Source organism: Eleutherodactylus coqui, chromosome 1 (genome assembly GCF_035609145.1).
Source record: "Eleutherodactylus coqui strain aEleCoq1 chromosome 1, aEleCoq1.hap1, whole genome shotgun sequence".
Classification (NCBI taxonomy): Eukaryota; Metazoa; Chordata; class Amphibia; order Anura; family Eleutherodactylidae; genus Eleutherodactylus; species Eleutherodactylus coqui.
In genome coordinates this window covers 219940370-219961776 of record NC_089837.1, presented here as the reverse complement: position 1 = coordinate 219961776, position 21407 = coordinate 219940370, and the positions used below count along the sequence as shown (strand labels likewise).

Below are 21407 nucleotides of genomic sequence, written 5' to 3'. Positions count from 1 at the left end.
GCAAAAAACGCCAGTGTGACCGAGTGTTATGCAGGGTTGTTACACCAGTTGTACACCAGTTATAGGGGTGTTGCTGAAGTTCGATTTGAAGTAGTTCAGTTGAAATCAAAACTTTTTGCCCATATTAGGCAAACCAGTCAAACTGAATTAACTAAATTTAGCAAATCATGATCTTCCCCATACCCCCTATATATTTTAATTTTTTAGAGATAAACTATCCTTTATATGTCAGACCATCCTCCCAAAATTTACTGAGACTAAAGCCCCATTTACACGGAACGATTGTTTCGCAAACGATGCATACACTGGTCCCCGCATGTACTTGCTCCCGTGTTGTCACATAGTGGCCAGCAGGGGGGCAGGGTGGCTGGAGGAGATTTCACTCCTTGCTCTCCCCCGCCCCTCTTGATTCACTTAACACAGCGGCCGTTCAGTACTTAACAGCTGCTATTTACACTGAACGATCATCACTCAGGATCATCACTAAATCCTGAATGAATGGAGTGGATGGGGGAGAGCAAGGAGTGAAATCTCCTCCAGCCACCCTGCTGTAAGCCAACGATACTCACTCCTGTGCAGCTTCACGGGAGTAAGTACATGTGGGGACGAGTGTCGGGCATTGTTTGCCCGACATTCGTCCCATGCAAATGGGGCTTTTGTCAAATAGGCTCCTTTATCATATATCCTTCTTTCCAAAGATATAACCTCTCTTATCTTTGCAACAAGATTTTCTTACTATTGGGGAGGCAGGCTGCATCCAATGGGCAGTAATCGGCTTCTGCATATGATACAATTCTCTCTTAATTTCCAAAAGAGTATGCCAATCAAGCCCATCAACAATACTCAATATACAGGTTATGGGATTAAAGGGGTTGTCCCGCGCCGAAACTGTTTTTTTTTTTTCAACCCCCCCCCCCCCCCCCCGTTCGGCGCGAGACAACCCCGATGCAGGGACCTAAAGAAAGCTTACCGGAGCGCTTACCTTAATCCCCGCGCTCCGGTGACTTCTATACTTACCGGTGAAGATGGCCGCCGGGATCCTCTTCCTCCGTGGACCGCAGCTCTTCTGTGCGGTCCATTGCCGATTCCAGCCTCCTGATTGGCTGGAATCGGCACGTGACGGGGCGGAGCTACACGGAGCTACACGGAGCCCCATAGAGAACTGGAGAAGACCTGGACTGCGCAAGCGCGGCTAATTTGGCCATCGGAGGGCGAAAATTAGTCGGCTCCATGGGAACGAGGACGCCAGCAACGGAGCAGGTAAGTATAAAACTTTTTATAACTTCTGTATGGCTCATAATTAATGCACAATGTACATTACAAAGTGCATTATTATGGCCATACAGAAGTGTATAGACCCACTTGCTGCCGCGGGACAACCCCTTTAAGACCAATATCAACTAGATATATTTTTTTAATTATCTATAGTACCCCATTCTAAAATTCATGCAATCCCAGACCGCACGCATTAAATCTACACAATCCATACTACACCTTGGACAGTGGCTATATTAAACAACTTGAATGGAGTACGATATACTCTGCACTAAGAACTGCAATATTTGTTGACTTTCAGATAGAGATATTATTGGAATCATATACAAAACCACAGCCCCATTTATCCTCACTAATATGGCCTAAATGTTTTTCCCACTTTTCTTTTATCTTTATTGCGAATTGCTGTAAATAGTAAGAAAGTATCTGTCTATCTAAATAAAATACTACACCCTTTGTAACTCCAGAACAACCAAGAAAATTCACCAAATCATGTTGAACCATAAGCACAGATACTGATCGGCCTGAGCAGCAAATGCACGTTGCTGAAAGAACTGGAAAAACCTATGGGGAACATCATAAAGCTCTCTAAATTGTTCAAAACTATTGCAAAAAAAAAAAGAAAACAGAATGTACCTGTTACAAAAAGATTACCCTCCGGCAATTTAGGCCGCCTGCAGATGGCCGGGTCGGATCCGGCAGCGAGAATTCTCGCCGCGGGACCCGACCTGAGCGCCTGCAGAGAGCAGCGTATACTCACCCGCGCCCCGCAGCCCTGGTTCTTACCATTCTATGTTTCAATGTATAGTCCACCAGCAAGGTATATAACAAAAGAATTACAGATTTTCCCAAATAGTAAAACCCTACATCTTACCAAAATGGACATAATAGGATTCATTGGTCTAATTACATCCCCCATATACAACAGCAGATTATCTGCGTACAATGAGATCCTCAATTTCTCCCAACTATATCAGGTGATTGCGTTATCAAACCAGCTAGGGGCTCGATTGCCAAGGTAAAAAGATTAGGGGACAGGGGACACCCTTATGCTCTATCCCTCTCCAACACTATCTGTCCCAAAATATGACTTTTTACCCTCACTCTTGACCCTGGCATTGAATAGAGCAGTTTAACCCATGCCACAAATTTCTCACTAAACCCCATCCTATGAAGAACAGCCCACAAATAGTTCCACTTGACATTGTCCAAAGCTTTGGCAGCGTGGAGTAAAAAATAGCTCTGCTTCCACAAACTCAATGATACACCTGAATATTCAGCTATGACCTCCTTAAATTAATAGCAGTTGATTTGTTTGGCATGAAGCCAGACTGATCCTCAGTAATCTATTTGCAAGTACCTTTGACAAGATTTTGACATCAGTGATCAACAAAGAAACCGGATGATAGGAGTCAGGAAGAGACAAATCCTTACCCAGTTTAGGAATTAAAATAATCATAGCATTGATGGTGGAAGTATGCCTTCATGTGATAATTCATTAAACACCGTCAATAAGTGTGGCAGAATCATATTGTGGTAACGCTTTAAAAATTCATTTGGAAGACCATCCAACCCAGGCATCTTTTCATTAGGAAGTGTAGTTTCAGCATCCATTAACCCTTTACAATCCACTGTCTGACGTCAAGACATTCTGATTGAAGGCTGTATAGCTCTGATGTCGGAAGACATCCGGAAGGGTATTCTCACTGTATATTACTGGCCACTCTGTTTTCGGGGGGCCTCTCCAGCATGCCCCATAACGCAGTACTGGCTCTAGGCAGCAGATGGCGCCATTGTATAATGACAGAAAGAGAAAGCCCCCTAGGAAACCCAGAATCCAAAATTGGATTGCAAAGGGTTAACTCATTCACTGTCAAGGGAGCCTCTAATATCGCTTACTGATTAAAGTTGGCAATTGCACCCGAGCCAAATACTCATTAAAGATCTTCACAATCCACACTTAACTTAGACGCTTATAGTTTTTTTAAAATAGAGAATAAATGTCTCCAAAATGCCATCCTCCTTTATTACCAGAGAATCGTCAGGCCTTCTCAATGCTGCAACATAAGCTGATGATTTATGTGACTTAATTATAGAATTCAAAAAGTTACCCCCTGCTTGCCCTACCGCAAAGATCATCTGCTTCATAAAAAGACGCTTATTTTTTGCAGTACCTCTGAGACAATCCGCAAGTTAAGACTTCCTCTTTCCGATTAATTTATGCCTGATTAGTAGAAGAATATGCTTGCTCTTCATCTAAAGCTCATCACTGAAGGGCCCTGATGACAACCAAAGATTTAATCTTATATAGTCTAATCTTCTGTATATAATGACCATGTATAAATGCCTTCATAACATCCCACAGTACAGACACATGGGAAGAGCCAATATTCATCTGTAAAATTGACAATAGAGCCTCCTCTGCTCTAGCATTACTAGCAAGCAGGTTTAGCCAAAAGGGTATTTAACCCCTTAACGACTGCCCCATCGGGAAACTACGTCCTCAGAAAGTGGGCCTTAATCCTAGAGGACGTAGTTTTATGCATCCTCTTTGGATTAATGCCCACTTGCCTGAGGATGTGACAGCTCCATGCTGTCGGTGCCCGCAGGTAGCCGACAGCATGGAGCTGTCATCCCAGGATGCGGGCAGTCCCCCCCGGCATTGCGATCGGCGCTAGCCAATGGCTAGCGCCGATCGCAAAAAAGTAAAGAAAACTGTCAAAAAAGTTAGTTCTTCAGCTGCCCTGCTGGATCGGCTCCACCAGGGCAGCTGAAATTACTTACCCGGCTTGTCGGCGGTGTCCCACGGAGATCTCGTCCTTCCGGACCCGCCGGCGGCCTTCTGCGCATGCGCGCCAGATGATGATGTCACGCGCATGCGCAGAAGCCCGGGAGCCCCCGGCAAATTTAAAATCTCCTGGCTCCCGGCTCCTGAAGGTAGCCGGGAGCCAGGAGGTGTTACCGGGGACTGCTGTGAGCGGTCCCCGGGCCCGCGATCGCCGCTATCGATTAGATAGTGGCGATCGCGAAAAAGTTGAAAAAGTAAAAAAAAAGTAAGGTTTCACCTCCCCTCATGGATCGGATCCATGAGGGGAGGTGAAAATACTCACCCCCGGTCCTCTGCGATGTCCCGGGACCCGAAATCCCGGTCTGCGCATGCGCGCCCGATGATTGACATCGGGCGCGTGCACAGAGGAGCTCGAGCCCCGGGAAATTCAAAATCCCTCTGCTCTTGGCTGCCATGTGTAGCCAAGAGCAGAGGGATGTCACTGGGGACATGATCACTGTCATCCAATGGATGACAGTGATCATGTAAAGTAAAAAAAAAAGTGCAAAAAGTTAAAAAATAAAAATAAAAAAAGGGGTAAAAAGTAAAAAAAAAAAGTGCAAAAAGTTAAATTAAAAAAGTTTAAAAAACTTGCGTTTCATCTCCCCCCACGGATCATATCCGTGAGGGAGGATGAAATGACGTACCTAAGGCCCGCGGATTTATCCGCGGACCTTACCCCAGCTTCTGCGCACGCGCCCGTCGTCAATATGGCAGGTGCATGCGCAAAAGCCGTGGTAATTTAAAATCTCCCTGCTCCTGGCTACAAAACTTAGCCGAGAGCCTGGAGATTTCACGGGGGGCTGCGGTGAGCGGTTCCTGATCACGTGTTCGCCGTTATCCAATGGATAATAGCGATCACGTAAAAGTAAAAAAAAGGTGAAGGTTCATCTCCCCTCACTGATGCGATCGGTGAGAGGAGATGAAACTTTTTGCCGGAGGCCTCCGTATTTGCGCCCCGACACAATCTTCTTCCGTGAATGTTCCCGGATTCTGCGCATGCGACCGCCGGCAAAACATCGGACACATGCGCAGGAGTCGGGGAGCCCAGGAAATTTAAAATCTCCTTGCTCCCAGCGACCAACGGTCGCCGAGAGCCTGGAGCAGTGACGGGTGGCCTCGTTGAGTGGTCCGTGGTCATGTGAAAAAAAAGGTAGCGATCTACCTTAGGTCGGTCTCACATGACCGGATAGGAATTACGGATTCCGCATGCTTCTCATCCGCGGTAATACGCAGATCAATCGCATTGGATTACACAATTCCGCTCACATTAGTGTGTCGGAATTGCGTAATCCACTCGCAGAAAAGAGAACGCAGCAGGTTCTATTTTACCGCGGATATCCGCAACATAGAGCCCATTGTGCTCCATGGTCGCGGATATACCCGCAGCCCATACGCAACTACCCTGTATACGGGCTGCGGGTACCTGTGTCATCGCTAAGCGACGGTGCGGAAAATACAAACAAAAAAATATATATATACTGCGTATGACCACCTGTGTGAGTAGGCAGTTATGCGCAGTACATTACGCGGCCGTACGCAGGATCACGGCCGGCTCACAGCTGAGATCCTCTGCGGGCCTCCGCAAGCGGATTCCACCTACAGCCATGTGAGCCCGGCGTTATTCAGACCGCTACCTGTAATACGCAATTTACAAGAAGCCCCGGGAACGTTCGCCTTCCTGCAGTTCCAGGAGCAGCTTGTTGAGCGCCTTCTCTGTGAGACCGCTGCACCTCATCAAGCTTACGGAGACTCACAGAGCGCCACTTTTTACACCCCATACCCGCTACTGAGGTCAAGAAATACCCCCAAAAAGCATGAGAGGAGGGGGGATACACGGTTTTATAGCCCCATGTACCCATCCCAACCAGCCTCCGTAAATACCCTTGTCTTTGGAAATATTACACAGTTCACATTATTACTTTTATCTAAGATTTGGGTAACGCCGAAAAGGGCGGAGCGGTAGGGGTAGGTGTGTGTGTGTGTGTGTGTGGGGGGGGGGATATTTTTTAAGGTGTCAATTTTTATTCCGTACAAGTGGGCAATGGGGCCTGGAATGTATTCAGTTGTGCCCTGCAATCCAACGGGTGTTCCCTCCATTATAGGCCTTGCCATGTTTCCTGTAAGTAGATAAGGGCCACAATGGGTATGTTTCTGAACACGGGACAAACGGGGGGATCCATTTTGGGGTGAACGTCTTCATTCCTATGTACACTGTACAAAAAAACCTGTTTTTAAATTGACAAAATTGCCAAAAAAATGAAAATCGTAATTTTTTCCTTCTGCTTTGCTTAGATTTATTCAAATACTGTGGGGTCAAAATACGCAATACACCCCTAGATGAATTCATTAAGGGGTCTAGTTTTTAAAATGGGGTCATTTGTGGGGGTTCCTTATCGTTTTGGACGCTCAATGGCTCTATAAGTGGGCAATGGGGCCTGGAATTTATACCGTTGTACCCTGAAATCCAACGGGTGCTCCTTCCATTATAGGCCTAGCCATGTGTCCTTTAAGTAGATTAGGGTTACAAGGGTTATGGTTCTGAACACGGGACAAACGGGGGTATCCATTTTGGGGTGAAAGTCTTCATTCCTATGTGTGCTGTACAAAAAAACCTGTTTTTAAATTGATACAACTGCCGAAATAATGAAAATTGTAATTTTTCTCCTACTGCTTTGCTTAGATTTATTCAAAAATTGTAGTGTAAAAATACACAGTACACCCCTAGATAAATTAGTTAGGGGGTCTAGTTTTCAAAATGGGGTCATTTGTGGGGGCTCTCTGTCGTTTTGGCCGCTCAAGGGCTCTACAAGTAGGCAATGGGGCCTAAATCACCTTCATGCTAAATTTCTGTTCTGAAAGCCACCGATTACTCCTTTCATTTTGGGCCCCGTTGTGCATCCAGACAAAAGATTAGGGCCACAATAGGTATGTTTCTGAACACGGGACAAACTGGGGTATCTATTTTGGGGTGCAAGTCTTCATTCATGTGTGTGCTGTACAAAAAAAGCTGTTTTTAAAATGACAGAATTGACAAAAAAACGAAAATCACAATTTTTTCCTTTTGCTTTGCTTCAATTCTTTCAAAAACTGTGGGGTCAAAATGGGCAGTACACCCCTAGATAAATTCGTTAAGGGGTCTAGTTTTCAAAATGGGGTCATTTGTGGGGGTTCTCTTTGATTTGGGCCGCTCAAGAGCTCTACAAATGTGCTATGGGGCCTAAAACGCCTTCAAGGAAAATTTATGTTCTGAAAACCACCGACTACTCCTTTGGTTTTGGTCCCCGTTGTGCATCCAGACATAAGATTAGGGCCACAATGGGTATGTCTCTGAACACGGGAGAAACAGGGGTATCCATTTTGGGGTGCAAGGCTCCATTCATGTGTGTGCTGTACAAAGAAAGCTGTTTTTAAAATGACAGAATTGACAAAAAAAACGAAAATCACAATTTTTTCCTTTTGCTTGGCTTGAATTCATTCAAAAACTGTGGGGTCAAAATGGGCAGTACACCCCTAGATAAATTCGTTAAGGGGTCTAGTTTTCAAAATGGGGTCACTGGTGGGGGCTCTCTTTGGTTTTGGCCGCTCAAGAGCTCTACAAAAGTGCTATGGGGCCTAAAACGCCTTCAAGCAAAATTTATGTTCTGAAAGACACCGACTACTCCTTTCATTTTGGGTCCCGTTGTGCATCCAGACATAAGATTAAGGCCACAATGGGTATGTTTCTGAACACGGAAGAAACGGGGGTATCCATTTTGGTGTGTAAATCCTCATTTTCATGGGCTCTATAGGAAAAAAATATGTCTTTAAAATGACATATTTGCAAAAATATGAAATTTTATTTTTTCTCCTCTAAATTGAATTAATTCCTGAAAAAAACTGGTGGGGTCAAAATACTCATGACACCCCTCAGTGAATACATTAAGGGGTGTAGTTTTTAAAATGGGGTCATTTGAGGGGGTATCTATTATTCTGACACTTATGAGCCTTTGCAAACTTGGTTTGGTGCAGGAAAGCAAAGTGTTCCTCAAAATGCTGAAAAGTAATGTTAAATTTGTATGTCCTCTAAATGGTTAAAAAAAAACACAAAAGTTTTTCAAGTGTGCATTCAGAATAAAGTAAACAGATGGAAATACATATCTTATCAAAAATTTGTACAGTATGTTTGGACATATTTGAGCTATTACGGTTGAAAATGTGAAAAAAATGACAATTTTTTCAAAATTTTTCCAATATTGGTACTTTTAATAAATATACACAAATTATATCGGTCTCTTTTTACAACCTAAATGAAGTACAACATGTGGTGAAAAAACAATGTCAGAATCACTTGGATATGTAAAGCCTTTATGGAGTTATGCTACGTTGAACGACGCATGTCAGATTTCCAAAATTTGGCTCCGTCACTAAGGCGCAAACAGGCTTCGTCACTAAGGGGTTAATAGAGATGAGCGAATATGCTCGCTAAGGGCAATTGTTCGATCGAGCATTGCCCTTAGCGGGTACCTGCCCGCTCGGGAGCAAAGATTCGGCCGCCGGCGGCGGGCGGGGAACTGCGGGGAGGAATGGAGGGGAGTTCTCTCTCTCCCTCTCTCCCCCCCTGCTGACTGCCGCAACTCACCTATCACCAGCGCCGGCAGCCGAACCTTCTCTCCCGAGCGGGGAGATACTCGCTAAGGACAATGCTCGATCGAGCAATTGTCCTTAGCGAGTATACTCGCTCATCTCTAGTATTTAACCTCCAAACTCTATCCAAAGGAAATCTTCCACCATTCATAAACAGCGACAAGTAAAGTGTAGAGTGATCACAGTTTATGGTAAAACTAATCTCCCATCGAATCTATTAAAGATGACTCATGTTTAAAAGAGATATTTCTATGAATTAGTAAACTTACTGCACACAAATAACTGCCCATACAGAATGATAAAGCAAGTGTACGGTATCTTCTGTTAAGTGCATTTCTAACAGACAAACAAAAGCTGGTTGAAGTTGTTGAAGAAAGAAATAAACAGCATATCTTTTAGTTTTGTCCCCCCATACCTCACACATTCCACAAAATTATTCGCTCAAAAAATTGTTTGCTCACTAAATCATTCAGTCGTTAACATTCACTGTATAAGTGAGGGCTCAGTCACACGGGTGTTTTAATGAGCCAATTTTTATGCGCATACCACATGCATTCAAAAATTCACGTGACAGAAGCAGGTGGCACGCAGACAAAACCGGACCTGGCCACATTTTTCCGCACAAAAAGTGCGCTGCCCGCTATCCCCTGCTGCGGCTATGACAGCTGCAGCAGGGGATTCTTTGGATGTGAAACCCCTGGATGCTGTCACATCCAGGGGTTTCACCTTTGGTCAATGGGGCCGGCGGCAGCAGTGGCGGCCCTATTGACATACAGAGAGCATCGTAATCCTCTTTCACAGCTGTGACAGCTGTGACAGAGCATTTATTGATCTCCGCGGGGAGTCCCCTTGTCACTGAAAACTGTAACAGCATTGTCAATGTCCAGTGACTCCTCGCAGAGATGAAGAAATCCTCTGCCACAGCTGTCAAAGCTGTGGCAGAGGACCGCACAGTTCTTCCATTGAATACAATGGAGCTGGCACTACAGCCAGCTCCATTGAAAGCAATGGGCTGCCGGTAAGCCCTGTAGTAATGGCTGAATTCAATTAATGGGTGAGTGCAGACTATGATTGGCTGAGCGCAGGGACCAATCACAAGTAGCTCTCAGCTGTCATTTAATAGCTGAGAACTGCCTCTGATTGTTCAAAGTGCTCAGCCAATCAGAGGCAGCAGTGCACTGAGCTCCGCCCCCATCCAACCACTGTCATTGCAAACAGTGGTGAGGGGCGGAGAATGGGCGGGAGGTCAGTGCACTGCTCGCGGCCTGGCCCGCCTCCTCCCCTGCAGAGAGGGACAGCGTATATCAGCCGTGAGAACCCGGCCGATATACACATGTCGAAATAAGCCCTTGGACAATCTTTCAGTAACTTTCTGCAAATTGTGTTTCATAAATTCAACATCCTCTTTCAGGCTAGCAACCTGAACAAAGAGTGAAGCCAAAACAGTATTGCTTTTACAGCTAGAAAAGCATCATATAGAGTAGGTTCATTTTGTGTATCATTTTACATATCCACTCCACTAACGTGCTGAAATGGCCTGTATAAATATTTTTCGCAGAATAAGATTAAGCAGATTAAGCATATAAAACAAGGCCATGATTACCCTTCTAAGCAGAGTGAGATAACATATTAAAAGTCCCATCAAAGGAGGCAAATACAACCGTAAAATGTTTCCATAAGCATTTCTTTCCGGGGTTGCGGAGGAAGTTGAACGTGCAAATTCACCTAATCTATTCGTTGCATCACAGCCTTTCTTAGTAAAGTGATCAAAATGGTCAAAACATTCTGTGCATTTCATATGATCACTAGAGATGAGCGAGCATACTCGTCCGAGCTTGATGCTGGTTCGAGTATTAGGGTGCTCGAGATGCTCGTTACTCGAGACGAACACCACGCAGTGTTCGTCTCGATTAAACGAGCACTGACCATTGAATTCAATGGAGCCGGAAATACAGCCGGCTCCATAGAAAGCAATGGGCTGCCGGCGAGCGCGGGATGAATTTTCGGGAAGGGCTTAAAAATATAAGCCCTTACCTGAAAATCATCCTAAAATGTGTAAAAAGTAAAAAAAAAATGTACTCACCTTGTCCCGGCAGAACGATGTTAGCCCATTGAATTCAATGGAGCCGGCAATACAGCCGGCTCCATTGAAAGCAATGGACTGCCAGCGAGCGCGGGATGAATTTTCGGGAAGGGCTTAAATATATAAGCCCTTTCCAGAAATGTGTAAAAATAAAAAATATATATATACTCACCTGGTCCCGGCAGACGGAGTTCAGCTGCGGCCAGCTGGCAATGGGTGTGAAGGGGGTGTGAGTCAGACATGCCCCTGATTGGCTCAGCGCTGAGCCAATCAGAGGCAGATTTCACTCACACCCATTCATGAATGAGTGAATGCTGCCTCTGATTGGCTCAGCGCAGCTCTCAGCTGAATGACAGCAGTTCAGCACCACAGTGCAGGGGACAGCAGGAGAAGACGCTGCTGTGCCCCGGCAGCTGAAGGGAGGTGAGTATCTATTTTTTTGTTTTTTAAATCACTTTTAATTCCTTTTCATTGAATGGCTTATATGTAAAGCCCTTCCCTGAAAAAGAATTCAGGTGTGCCAGCAGACCATTGTCTTCAATGGAGTCGCCGGCAGCAGCAGCGGCTCCATTGAAGAGAATGCCTGCATTTTTATTCTTTTTTACACTAAAATCTTTCTTTTTCAGGTAAGGGCTTATATTTTTAAGCCCTTCCCGAAAATTCATCCCGCGCTCGCTGGCAGCCCATTGCTTTCAATGGAGCCGGCTGTATTGCCGGCTCCATTGAATTCAATGGGCTAACATCGTTCTTCTCTGCCTGGGAGCCCGAAATGCAGCCCTGCATGTTGCTCCTCGCCTGCCCTATCCATTTCTGTGTTTTTTACATGACTTTGGTGATATGCTAAGATTTTCACAAATGAAAACCTTAGCGGAGCACCAGTCATATACAAAAATGCTCGAGTTGCCCATTGACTTCAATGGGGTTCGTTACTCGAAACGAACTCTCGAGCATCACTGAAAGTTCGACTCGAGTAACGAGCACTCGAGCATTTTGGTGCTCGCTCATCTCTAATGATCACCCTTCTAAATATTAGATATCGCCTTCAATGCTGCACAGGCAGCCTCACGGTGCAAAGTATTTCTAGAAGCGTTCGCAGATGCCTTACTCTGAGCACCATCATAAAGTGCCCGTGCACCGTCTGATTCTTTCCTCCTTGTAATTAACACTCAGTTAAACAACAGACAGGCCTCACTACACATCAGGCTCTGCTATAACTACTCATCCACTTCTCTGCTCCTCCACAACAGGAATCCTGGTGCAGCACAACCAAAGACCCAGGGACCAGCAATGCAACCAGCAAAGCAGAGTCAAAAATACCAACTCAGGTAGAAAACCAAACTAGTGAGCTAGCATAATAGATGGGAGCTCTCTTGGTGTGTCTTCACTGCAGAAGATTGATGAGGTGAGGATCTGGTAAAGAGACTGCCTGGGAAGGATAAGTGAGTATACAATTTTTTTTAATGACACATCATATTTCTTCTAAAAGTGGAACATGCACCAGAAATATGGCAACATCATATACCTCTCACAGAATAAGAGCAATCTCACAAACTGACCTCCAAAGTGTCCGATTTGAGCTTTGCCAGTTCACGCTTCATCTGTTTTTACCTTTTTGTCTTACATATATGAATTTATTTACGCATTTTTATTTTTGGTGCATTTTACCTGATGTGTGACATTTATTAATCATTAAGGCCAGAATTTAGTGACATTTGTTCCATCTACAGTATTTTCCTTGGGAAAATGAAATTCAAAATTGGCAATGACTTACTGGCTGGTCAGGATTCGGGCACATTTATGAAATGAATTTTCTTAAAAAGTTGCAAGAAACTTTTAGTATTCTATACACAGAACCTGAGTAAATGGAATACTGCACTCAATTGCAATGTCAAGGAGAAAGGAAATAAACTCACCTGGCAGAAGGGAGGGAGATCGGTAAATGCCGGAGAAACTCCCTCCCCTCTGGATGTCCAGGAAGGCCTTGTATATCAAATCATATGGAATCTGCATCCAGGTGGTGGATTGAGAAGATTCCGTTTTATTATTGATAGAAGAACTTACAGTGTGGCTCTCAAAAAAGTGATCCACAAATATGTGCTTGAAAAGGACTACTGTAGATAGCCGAAACATGTTGCACTTCTGGATTTTATACAGTGGATCACTTGTTTGAGACCCACACTGTAAGTTCTTCTATCAATAATAAAACGGAATCTTCTCAATCCACCACCTGGACGCGGATTCCATATGATCTGATATACAAGGCCTTCCTGGACATCCAGAGGGGAGGGAGTTTCTCCAGCATTTGCCGATCTCCCTCCCTTCTGCCGGGTGAGTTTATTTCCTTTCTCCTTGACATCGCAATTGAGCGCAGTATTTCATTTACTCATTACCTTACCCTCATTTTCTGATGGGGGGGTTATCATTATTTTTCTTACATGCGGCTCTCCACTGAGGTGGATCGACTGAGGATATTTGAGACCCTCCCCCGGAACTACTGTACATTTCCCCGGGTCCCCAGGCGCTATCTTACAATTCGCTGTGTGATACACAGAACCTGAAGTACAAACATTGCCATCATTTTGGACATTGTGCAAGTTAATAGCAGTTCTATGCAATATGTTGTGACAATTCAGTCATAAAATATGCCAATAAATCAGTCTACCCAGGCATTGATAAAATATGTGGGCCAATATGTATAAGGGATCATCAATGATATTCAACTGGAAAAGAACCCTATGGGGGTACAGGAGCAGTCAGTCTTCATTTCACTCAGAGAGTTTGTTGTAAGAAGAGTTCATTGAACAGTAACCCATTGATAGCTACAGTATCTAATATCTTGCGATATACAGTAATGCAATTACAATTAATATTCAATCTTTATATTAGAAAGCCCCCTTACAAATTAGGGTATGCTTTCACATAACAAAAACCACTTGCGGCTGAGACGCTGCTCAGCCACAGCAACCAGTAGAAGCACAGTCTTGCCCATGGCTGGGCAAAGTCTAAGCCGCAAGTGTTTTTTGTTACATGGGAGCCAGGGCTCCCCATTTACGAGGTGAGTTGAGCACTCTGCAACAGGTGGCGCCCCCTACCAAATGCAGGGGGCAGAACATCTACTGCCTGTATTCAGGCCTGTAATGGTAACAAACTGTTTTGTTTCTATAGACTGTACGTACATACACTACTGGAATGACCCCTATAGTGTAGCTCACCATAATATGCAATGTAAGAAAGTGTATACTTACTCAAAAACTCATTGTACATTGGTACAAGATTACTTGTAATTAGAGAATCAAACTGTTCCAGAGCAGTGCTATTAAAGTCTGCAATAAGAATAAATATCAATGTCAGCTTGAATCCGAAACAACTGAGAATACAATAATAGTAAAATAAAATTAAAGGGGTTGTCCAAGGATACTATGAGTGGGAAAGTTGCCTACGTAACTGTCCAATGGGCAATTAGTATCATGCATGGGTGCCATTAATTAAAATAGAATCCATGCATGCTACTTACAGGTCATCAGATGATTGCCTTGGCGACTGTCCTGTCCAGCATGCAGTTTTCTCTTCCCATGTCTAATGTCAGATGGGACGGGAGAGTATGCCTGGATAACCAATAATACTGTGCACCCAGGCAAGCACGTCCACTGAACAATACAAATCTTTTTCTTTCAATATACCACACCCAGGGAAAAATTGCTTGTAGCGGGATTTCATAAATTTCTCCAGATTTTTTTGCCATATTTTTTGCGCTGAGGTCAAATATCCACTGTAGACTAATAGGGAAATATGAAATTCACTACATACAGTGTGTTTTTTTTTATTGCCATGCATTTTTGGGCCAGTAGTGTTTTTTTTCCAATTACAGCAAGCTGTAGGCGTGGCATTTTTGCATTTTAGGCCTCTCTATAGGAAAATAAAAAGGCACACTTCTGACAAAACTGGCCTAATTTTGGCATTACTATTCCCATTATGCTTTACAAAAACCGTGCAGGAGCACGGGAGCCCGGAGGCACAGGGACGAGTGTCGGGCATCGTTGGCACGACACTTGTCCAGTGTAAATGGACCTTTAGGCTACCTTCAGTATTTTACTTTAGATTTTTCTGGCCTCTACACCTGAATCTCTTGTCGTTCTACTTACCAGACTTGAATCACCATAGTATCCTATGGTTATTTAGTCTAGTTCAGTGGTACCACTGTAGCTCCAGGTGTCACAGCTGTAGTGAGTGTAAAAATGCAGCAGTTTTAGGATTTTGTGTCAGCTGCATTAGTTTCAGTTCAGAACACGATACAAATCTTACAGGGGTTTTCCGGTGAAAATTTCTTGATGACCTATTCTCAGGATAGGTCATCAATCATTGATTACAGAGGACACGCTGCTCAGGATCCTCGACAATCACTTAATCACCCAATCAGTGCAGCAAGCCGGAGATTCGTCATAGTGGACTCGAGCAGAAGTGCTCTTTGAAATCTTCTGCGTCCGTCCCCGGTATTAGAGGTGGGAGTGTGGGATGCATGTCCAGCCCACTGCGCTGATTGCGGACAGGGCGATCTGCTCATCACTGGCGATTGTGAGTGACTGGTCCCCACCTATTAACTATTGATGACCTATCCTCAGTACATGGCCGGAAAGCCCCTTGAAAGGATGTGGACACCTTTACACTGATAATTTTTTATTGCTTATTTGCTTTCTAAATGCAAAATTGGTCAACTTTCTAAATAGTCTTCATTAAAATTGTCCTGCATTTTGCTGTTGTAGAGATTGTGTAATTTATTGACTAGCAGGAAGACCAGCAACTTCTGACATTGATCTGACAGCACACTGCTCCTGCCATGTTGTCTCTCTCTACTCTCCCCTCTCCTCCTTTCAGTGTTTGAGATCGGAGCAGAGGTTGCATATGGCAGATCGGAGAGTTGCAGAGTGGACCATCCAAGTTTTAACGTCTTCCTGCAGTAGTCATTTTCTCCCTACTTTTTCTAATTTTTCATTAATGTAGTCATACGAGGGCTTGTTTGTTTTTTTTTTTGTTGGATGAGTTGTATTTTTAAATGGTACCATTTAATGTACCATAGAATGTACTGAAAAACTTAAAACAATTTCCAAGTAGGGCTAAATAAAACAAATGCAATTGTGCAGGTTTTTTGGGGGGTGGGCAGGGGGCTTATTTTTATGGTGTTCATAGTGCAATAAAAATGCCATTTTAACTTCATTCTGTGAGTCAATACACGAAAGTTATACGCTATAGTGTTTTTATGTTGTACTAGCTTGTTACCCATGACTCCGTCTGCATGGAATTAGTATTTTTTATCTAATCTGCGTTTTGCTGTATATTGAAACATAAATACTGCTGAGGTAAAATAAAAGCTGCACTGTGATTGGTTGCTATCAGCAACACAGGTTTTCTTTAAAATCTCAATCCATGTTAACGTGTCTTTCGTTCAAGTCTTAATCTTGGGCAACGCGGAGTATCCCTGCTAGTTTACTAATTGCACACAAATGCGGCAACTACGCCTGCCCTACCGCATGAAATAAATAACCAAATAAATCTAACTTGTCACACTCTCTAGTGAACTCTATACATTTTTGGGATAAAACGTAGCCTGTGTCCTTCCTCAAGATGCAAGCTATCTCCCTGCCAAATTACAGCAAAATCACTTCAGCAGTTTAGCTGTAAAAAGGTAACAGACAGAAAGACGGACAGACAGACAGTCCTTTCACATGTATAATATTAGTATGGATTACTTGGCAAAAATAAATAAACCATTTCCGAAGACAGTTGCTTTCTGTTGCCATCTCCTGAGCCATAACACTTATATTTTTAGATCTTTGGGACTGTGTAAGAGCTTGTTTTTGCACGGAGAGCTGTAGTTTCTGTTGGCACCAAGACTTTTTACCCATTATTTTATCAAAGATAGGGTGACCTAATCAGCCCTGTTCTGGCATTGTGTATTTTTGCTCACAGCATTGACCACGCAGGATAAATATTATAATAGATTGTACTTTTACAAAACTGGGTATACCACATATATTTGTTTTTGCTAAAGGAGTTTTGAAGAAGCTTTATTATTGAAAAAACAACTTTATCAAATTCATTTTTTCATTAGTCCCATTAAGGATTTGAGGTCTGACTTGGCCGTTACCTATATGCAGGCTGAATTACTGTCAATAACCCTAAGGCTAATTTCACACGGGTGAGTTTGATATCCGGCTATAAATCACAGTTCAATATATCGCTCGCCAGCATGCGATTTCCCCGCAGCTACGAGGCGTTTTTATATCAAAACCACCTCGCATCACGTCAGGAAGTAGCGGTCAGCCACGGCAGAGTATTACAGAGTGTCTCCCATTGTTTTCCATGGGAGACTTCGCATCGTAGTTGTGTTCAGCCTGCATGTGAGAGAATATTGCAGATGCGAGGGCATGCCTGAAGATAGGACGTGCCGCATCATGTGTATGACCCCATTCAAAAGAATGGGGTTGATATTCGTGCAAGATTTTCTTGGCAATATGAAAACAGCCCAAGTGTTCCAAGTTTCACTATATGGTAATGAAGCACTGTGTTGTTGATATATGTATTCTGGTTACTGTTTACATGCATATATATTGTTTTTTCAGCATATATTAGGATTCTGATTTATGTTTATGCATGTAACTTTTTATGCAGCTTGACAACAGGCATTGGCCCAAATCGTTGCAATTGTGTACTTAGTGTGAACATCAGGACTGTTTCAAATAAACCTAATGAGCAATTAAAAAAACCCTCAGTGTGTGCTGTCCAACTGTTTACTTCTGACCCCTCCTGAAGGACTTCCTCCTCTTCCTACCACCTTTCAAGACCCTCTACCTTGACACTGATATGGGAGAAGTATAGAGGAGGAAGATCAGAAGGAGAACAAAGAAGAGGACAATGAGGAAGATTATATAGCCCCAGAATCACGGGGGGAGCTACACAAAGGACATTTCATCCATTACAAACCCAAGCTATTGTCCATGGATAGCAGGACAAACTGTATATTCCAAGAGGAATGTGGCCATCACCAGTATGCGCTTTGAGGTATATGAGTGCATTTATGTTGCAGTGCGTCGCACAGCCCACATCAAAACATCAGATCAGTACCGGCTGGTCACCCTTCTTGATCCCCGCTACAAGGCTTAAATAATTAATCTCATTCTAATAGTGGAGAGGGACCCAAAATGCAGCAGTATTGGGACACATTGTTAAGCAGCTTGAGCAGAGTCTTTTCCCATGGCCGCGGGGATGCATCTGCAAGCAATCACAGTTCTGTGACTCATTGTGGACAAGCAAGAAGCCACAGTAGCACCACCACTGGTGGCAGGGGAAGCTTAACAGAGCTGCGGCATAGTTTATTCAGACCATTGCAGCCGGCAACACAGGGTAGGCTCACAGTGACAGGCAGCAGTGATCCATGATGATCCAAGACTATGTCAGCTACTGCATGGATGTACTCAGACATGGTGTTGGCTCCTTTTGTCTTCTGGATGTCTAAGCTGGCCAAGGTGCCAGAGCTTACCCAACATACGTTACTGGTGCTTGCCTGCCGTGCTGCCACTTTACTATCAGAAAGGATGTTCAACACATTTAGGGGTGTGATAACTGACAGACAAATCTGCCTGTCCTAAGGCAAATGTGGATCACCTGATGTTTATAAAAATGACCATGCATGACTTCTGCATCTATGGTAGACTCCACTGATTAGTTACAGCACTCTGTTTTAGTCATATATAAAAGGCACAAGAATGATGCTCTGAAACGTGTTGCACCTTTTTCCTGGTTGTCAATAAATATTCACTTTAGAAAGAGCTTCAGCTCTAATGTTTTTCCTTGGAAGAGGCCCATGTTTAGATCTTCTCTTCACCTACTATAATTTTTTTTTCTAATTAAATTTATTGTAAAAAAGCACCACAGCTGCTGTTTTTCTTGGCATAGTTTTTGGTCTAGTAGACCTTATGTGCACCTTCTTTTATCTCCAGTAAGACCCTTGTGCTCTGAGTGACACCCTACACCACTGTACATTATTTTGACCAATTTTGATGAGGAGCACGGTGTTCCCCAGATGTGTGGCTGTATTCCCATGCAATTTGAGGGTATTTAGCTGCATTAATGACCTTCTGGAGCCCAAATTAGTGAACCCAATTTTTAATCCTATTGACTTTAATGGGAATTGGGATTGGGTCGTCTCGATTAGTGCTGCTCGTCGTGATCGGCTGGGCAATAAAATCATCCCAAACCAATTTTTTAGCAAAAATCAACAAAATATTGGCTTTCTGCTTTGATCAGTAAGGGGAGGTGTGTTGGATTAGCACTGCTGTCTTGCAGTGCTGGAGTTTAGATTTGAATCTGGCCTTGAAGCGTATCTGAGCCTGAGACCCCAGCATTGCAAGGCAGCAGTGCTAAGCACTGGGCTGCCGTCACCATTACATCCACCATTGTTCAACGAGAGCAAATTTAATGGAATTTGAAATCAGGAGTCCCGATTCCAGATTATTTTGGGGAAATCTTGCAGATCACTCCCAACCTGACTATTCCCATAATTTCCCATTACTAGTTGTAAACAATTTATCAGAGGGTCTGAAAATGAATGAGGGAATGTAGATTGCAGACTGAAACACAGTGCAACTTTCTTTACTCAGGGATTATTACAGATGACGTCCGCGGGCAATAGCTGTAATTGGCCTTTCGGACGATCGCGTCTATTAACCCTTTAAATGCTGCTGTCACTTCTGACAGCGGCATTTAAATCCTCCGACTGTTTGAGGGTCCTGTACGCCCCACCTCTCCCCCCCCCCCCCCGTGGTAAGATCAGGGGAGCCGTGCAGGTCTCATGGCAGCAGGGGGCCTTCTGAAAAGCCCCAGGGCTGTCTTGGCAGTATGCCTATCAAGCCATCCCCATGGGGTGGTTTGATAGGCTGCCTTCCAGAATGCAGTATGATGTAATGCTATTGCATTACATCATACTGCAGGAGCGATCAAAGCATCGCTGGCTGTTGTCCTCTAGGACTAAAAAAAGGTGTAAAAATGAAAACAACATTTTACTAATTATTAAAAAAGTAATAAAAGTTAAAAAAAAAACCTTCTGCCATATTTAAAAAAAAAAAAATTCAAATAATAAAGCAAAAATACGTATTTGGTATCACTGCGTCCATAAAAGTCCGATCTGTCAAATTAAAGCATTATTTACCCTGCAAGGTGAACGTTGTCAGAAAAGCTCCGTCACTAAGAGGTTACAATATGTAATAATTATTTATCAACTTCTATAGCTTTTAGGTGACATACAGTGAAAGCTAATCTAACTTTAGGCTAAAGAACCAAAAGTTATAGGACGACAGTTAAAGAAGTGACGAGTGACACTAGTCCACTGCATTTTTCAGCATCTTTTCCTTTCATCAAAAGTACAATTTCTTATACTTTTGTATCTGGCCCTACTATCATGTCATGTTAAATTTTGCCCAGTTGTTAGAAATATTGTTAGTATTGTCTAACATGGCAGTGAAAAGAGATTTCTGTATTTGTAAAGTTCAAAAATGGAAAGCACCTTCAAAGCCATGCACGAAATCTGTTAAATCTGTCTCTTCATGTGGAGCCAATTGTGATGTTGCACTGTGCACATTTATGAAGGCTGTGTCTTTTTAACAAGAACCACGCAGGGTGCATGCATTGCCAATCCACATCATCGCCCACAACTGGCAAGACTGTTGTTTTGTAATAGGTTTAGACCTATTGCCCAGCCACATCCAGATGATTAAAGCTTTTTCAAATCCCTATTTAAAGAAATGTACTTACTGGGAGGATGGAGGAAGCTGTGGGTTATATTCATCCCTGGCTTGTAGTCTGAGCAATTTTGGCTGTATGCCTCTGGGACTCTACCGTCAGGCCGCAGACAGTCTGATAACGTAGGAGGAATAGAAGAGCCTTCTCCCTGGTACAGCATAATCACAAAATCCAAGAGTCATTTGATCCATATGCCCAATTTATCAAGCAATGCTGGTTGCCTTGTCATATTTCTAAATTCTTTCATTCTTAGTTATGATAAGAGACTGAAAATGTTTTGGTTCTTATTGGAATATTACGAAATGTAATGCTTATGACTTCAGTGAGCCAGATGGAAAGTAAATACAAAAGCCTTCTGTAGGGAGAACTTAGTCACTCATTCCTACAAGTGAGGTCAAACATCAAGCAGACAAGAGCCTCATCCTCAGGCTGCAGGATGATGTAACTAGGTGGGGCACAACTCCACTTTTTTTACGCTTCGAACAGGTTTGTGACAAACTTAAGGGCCATTTACATGTTGTCGCACAAAATTCATTCAAATAAACGAATATGCGCGATAATCGTTACATCTAAATGCAACAGGATAAAATAATCACTGATTTGCTTACTTCTCGCTGCTTCTAAATGCAGTGATTAGACAGTACAGATTTACATACATTGTTCATTTAATGCTGCTTTCACACTTACGTTAGGGATTCCGTTTCTATGCTCTGTTTTTTGGAGGAGAGAAACTGAAATAAAATGAAAAAATATGGATCTGTTGTTTCCCTGTTGATTTCAATGGGGTTTCAAAAAAATGGAAAG

At 43.3% G+C, this 21407-nt stretch overlaps 1 protein-coding gene across 1 annotated transcript in view; it reads right to left on the bottom strand.

Moving 5' to 3' along the window:
• The window catches only part of ENPP3 (ectonucleotide pyrophosphatase/phosphodiesterase 3), a 110466-nt gene that overhangs the window by 17794 nt on the left and 71265 nt on the right, over positions 1-21407 (bottom strand). Inside the window, exons 21-22 of the mRNA XM_066605563.1 lie at positions 20616-20751; positions 14057-14134 (exon numbers count right to left, since the gene is read on the bottom strand). Coding sequence (XP_066461660.1) covers positions 14057-14134; positions 20616-20751 — 214 coding nt within the window. The remainder of the gene's footprint in view (positions 1-14056; positions 14135-20615; positions 20752-21407) is intronic.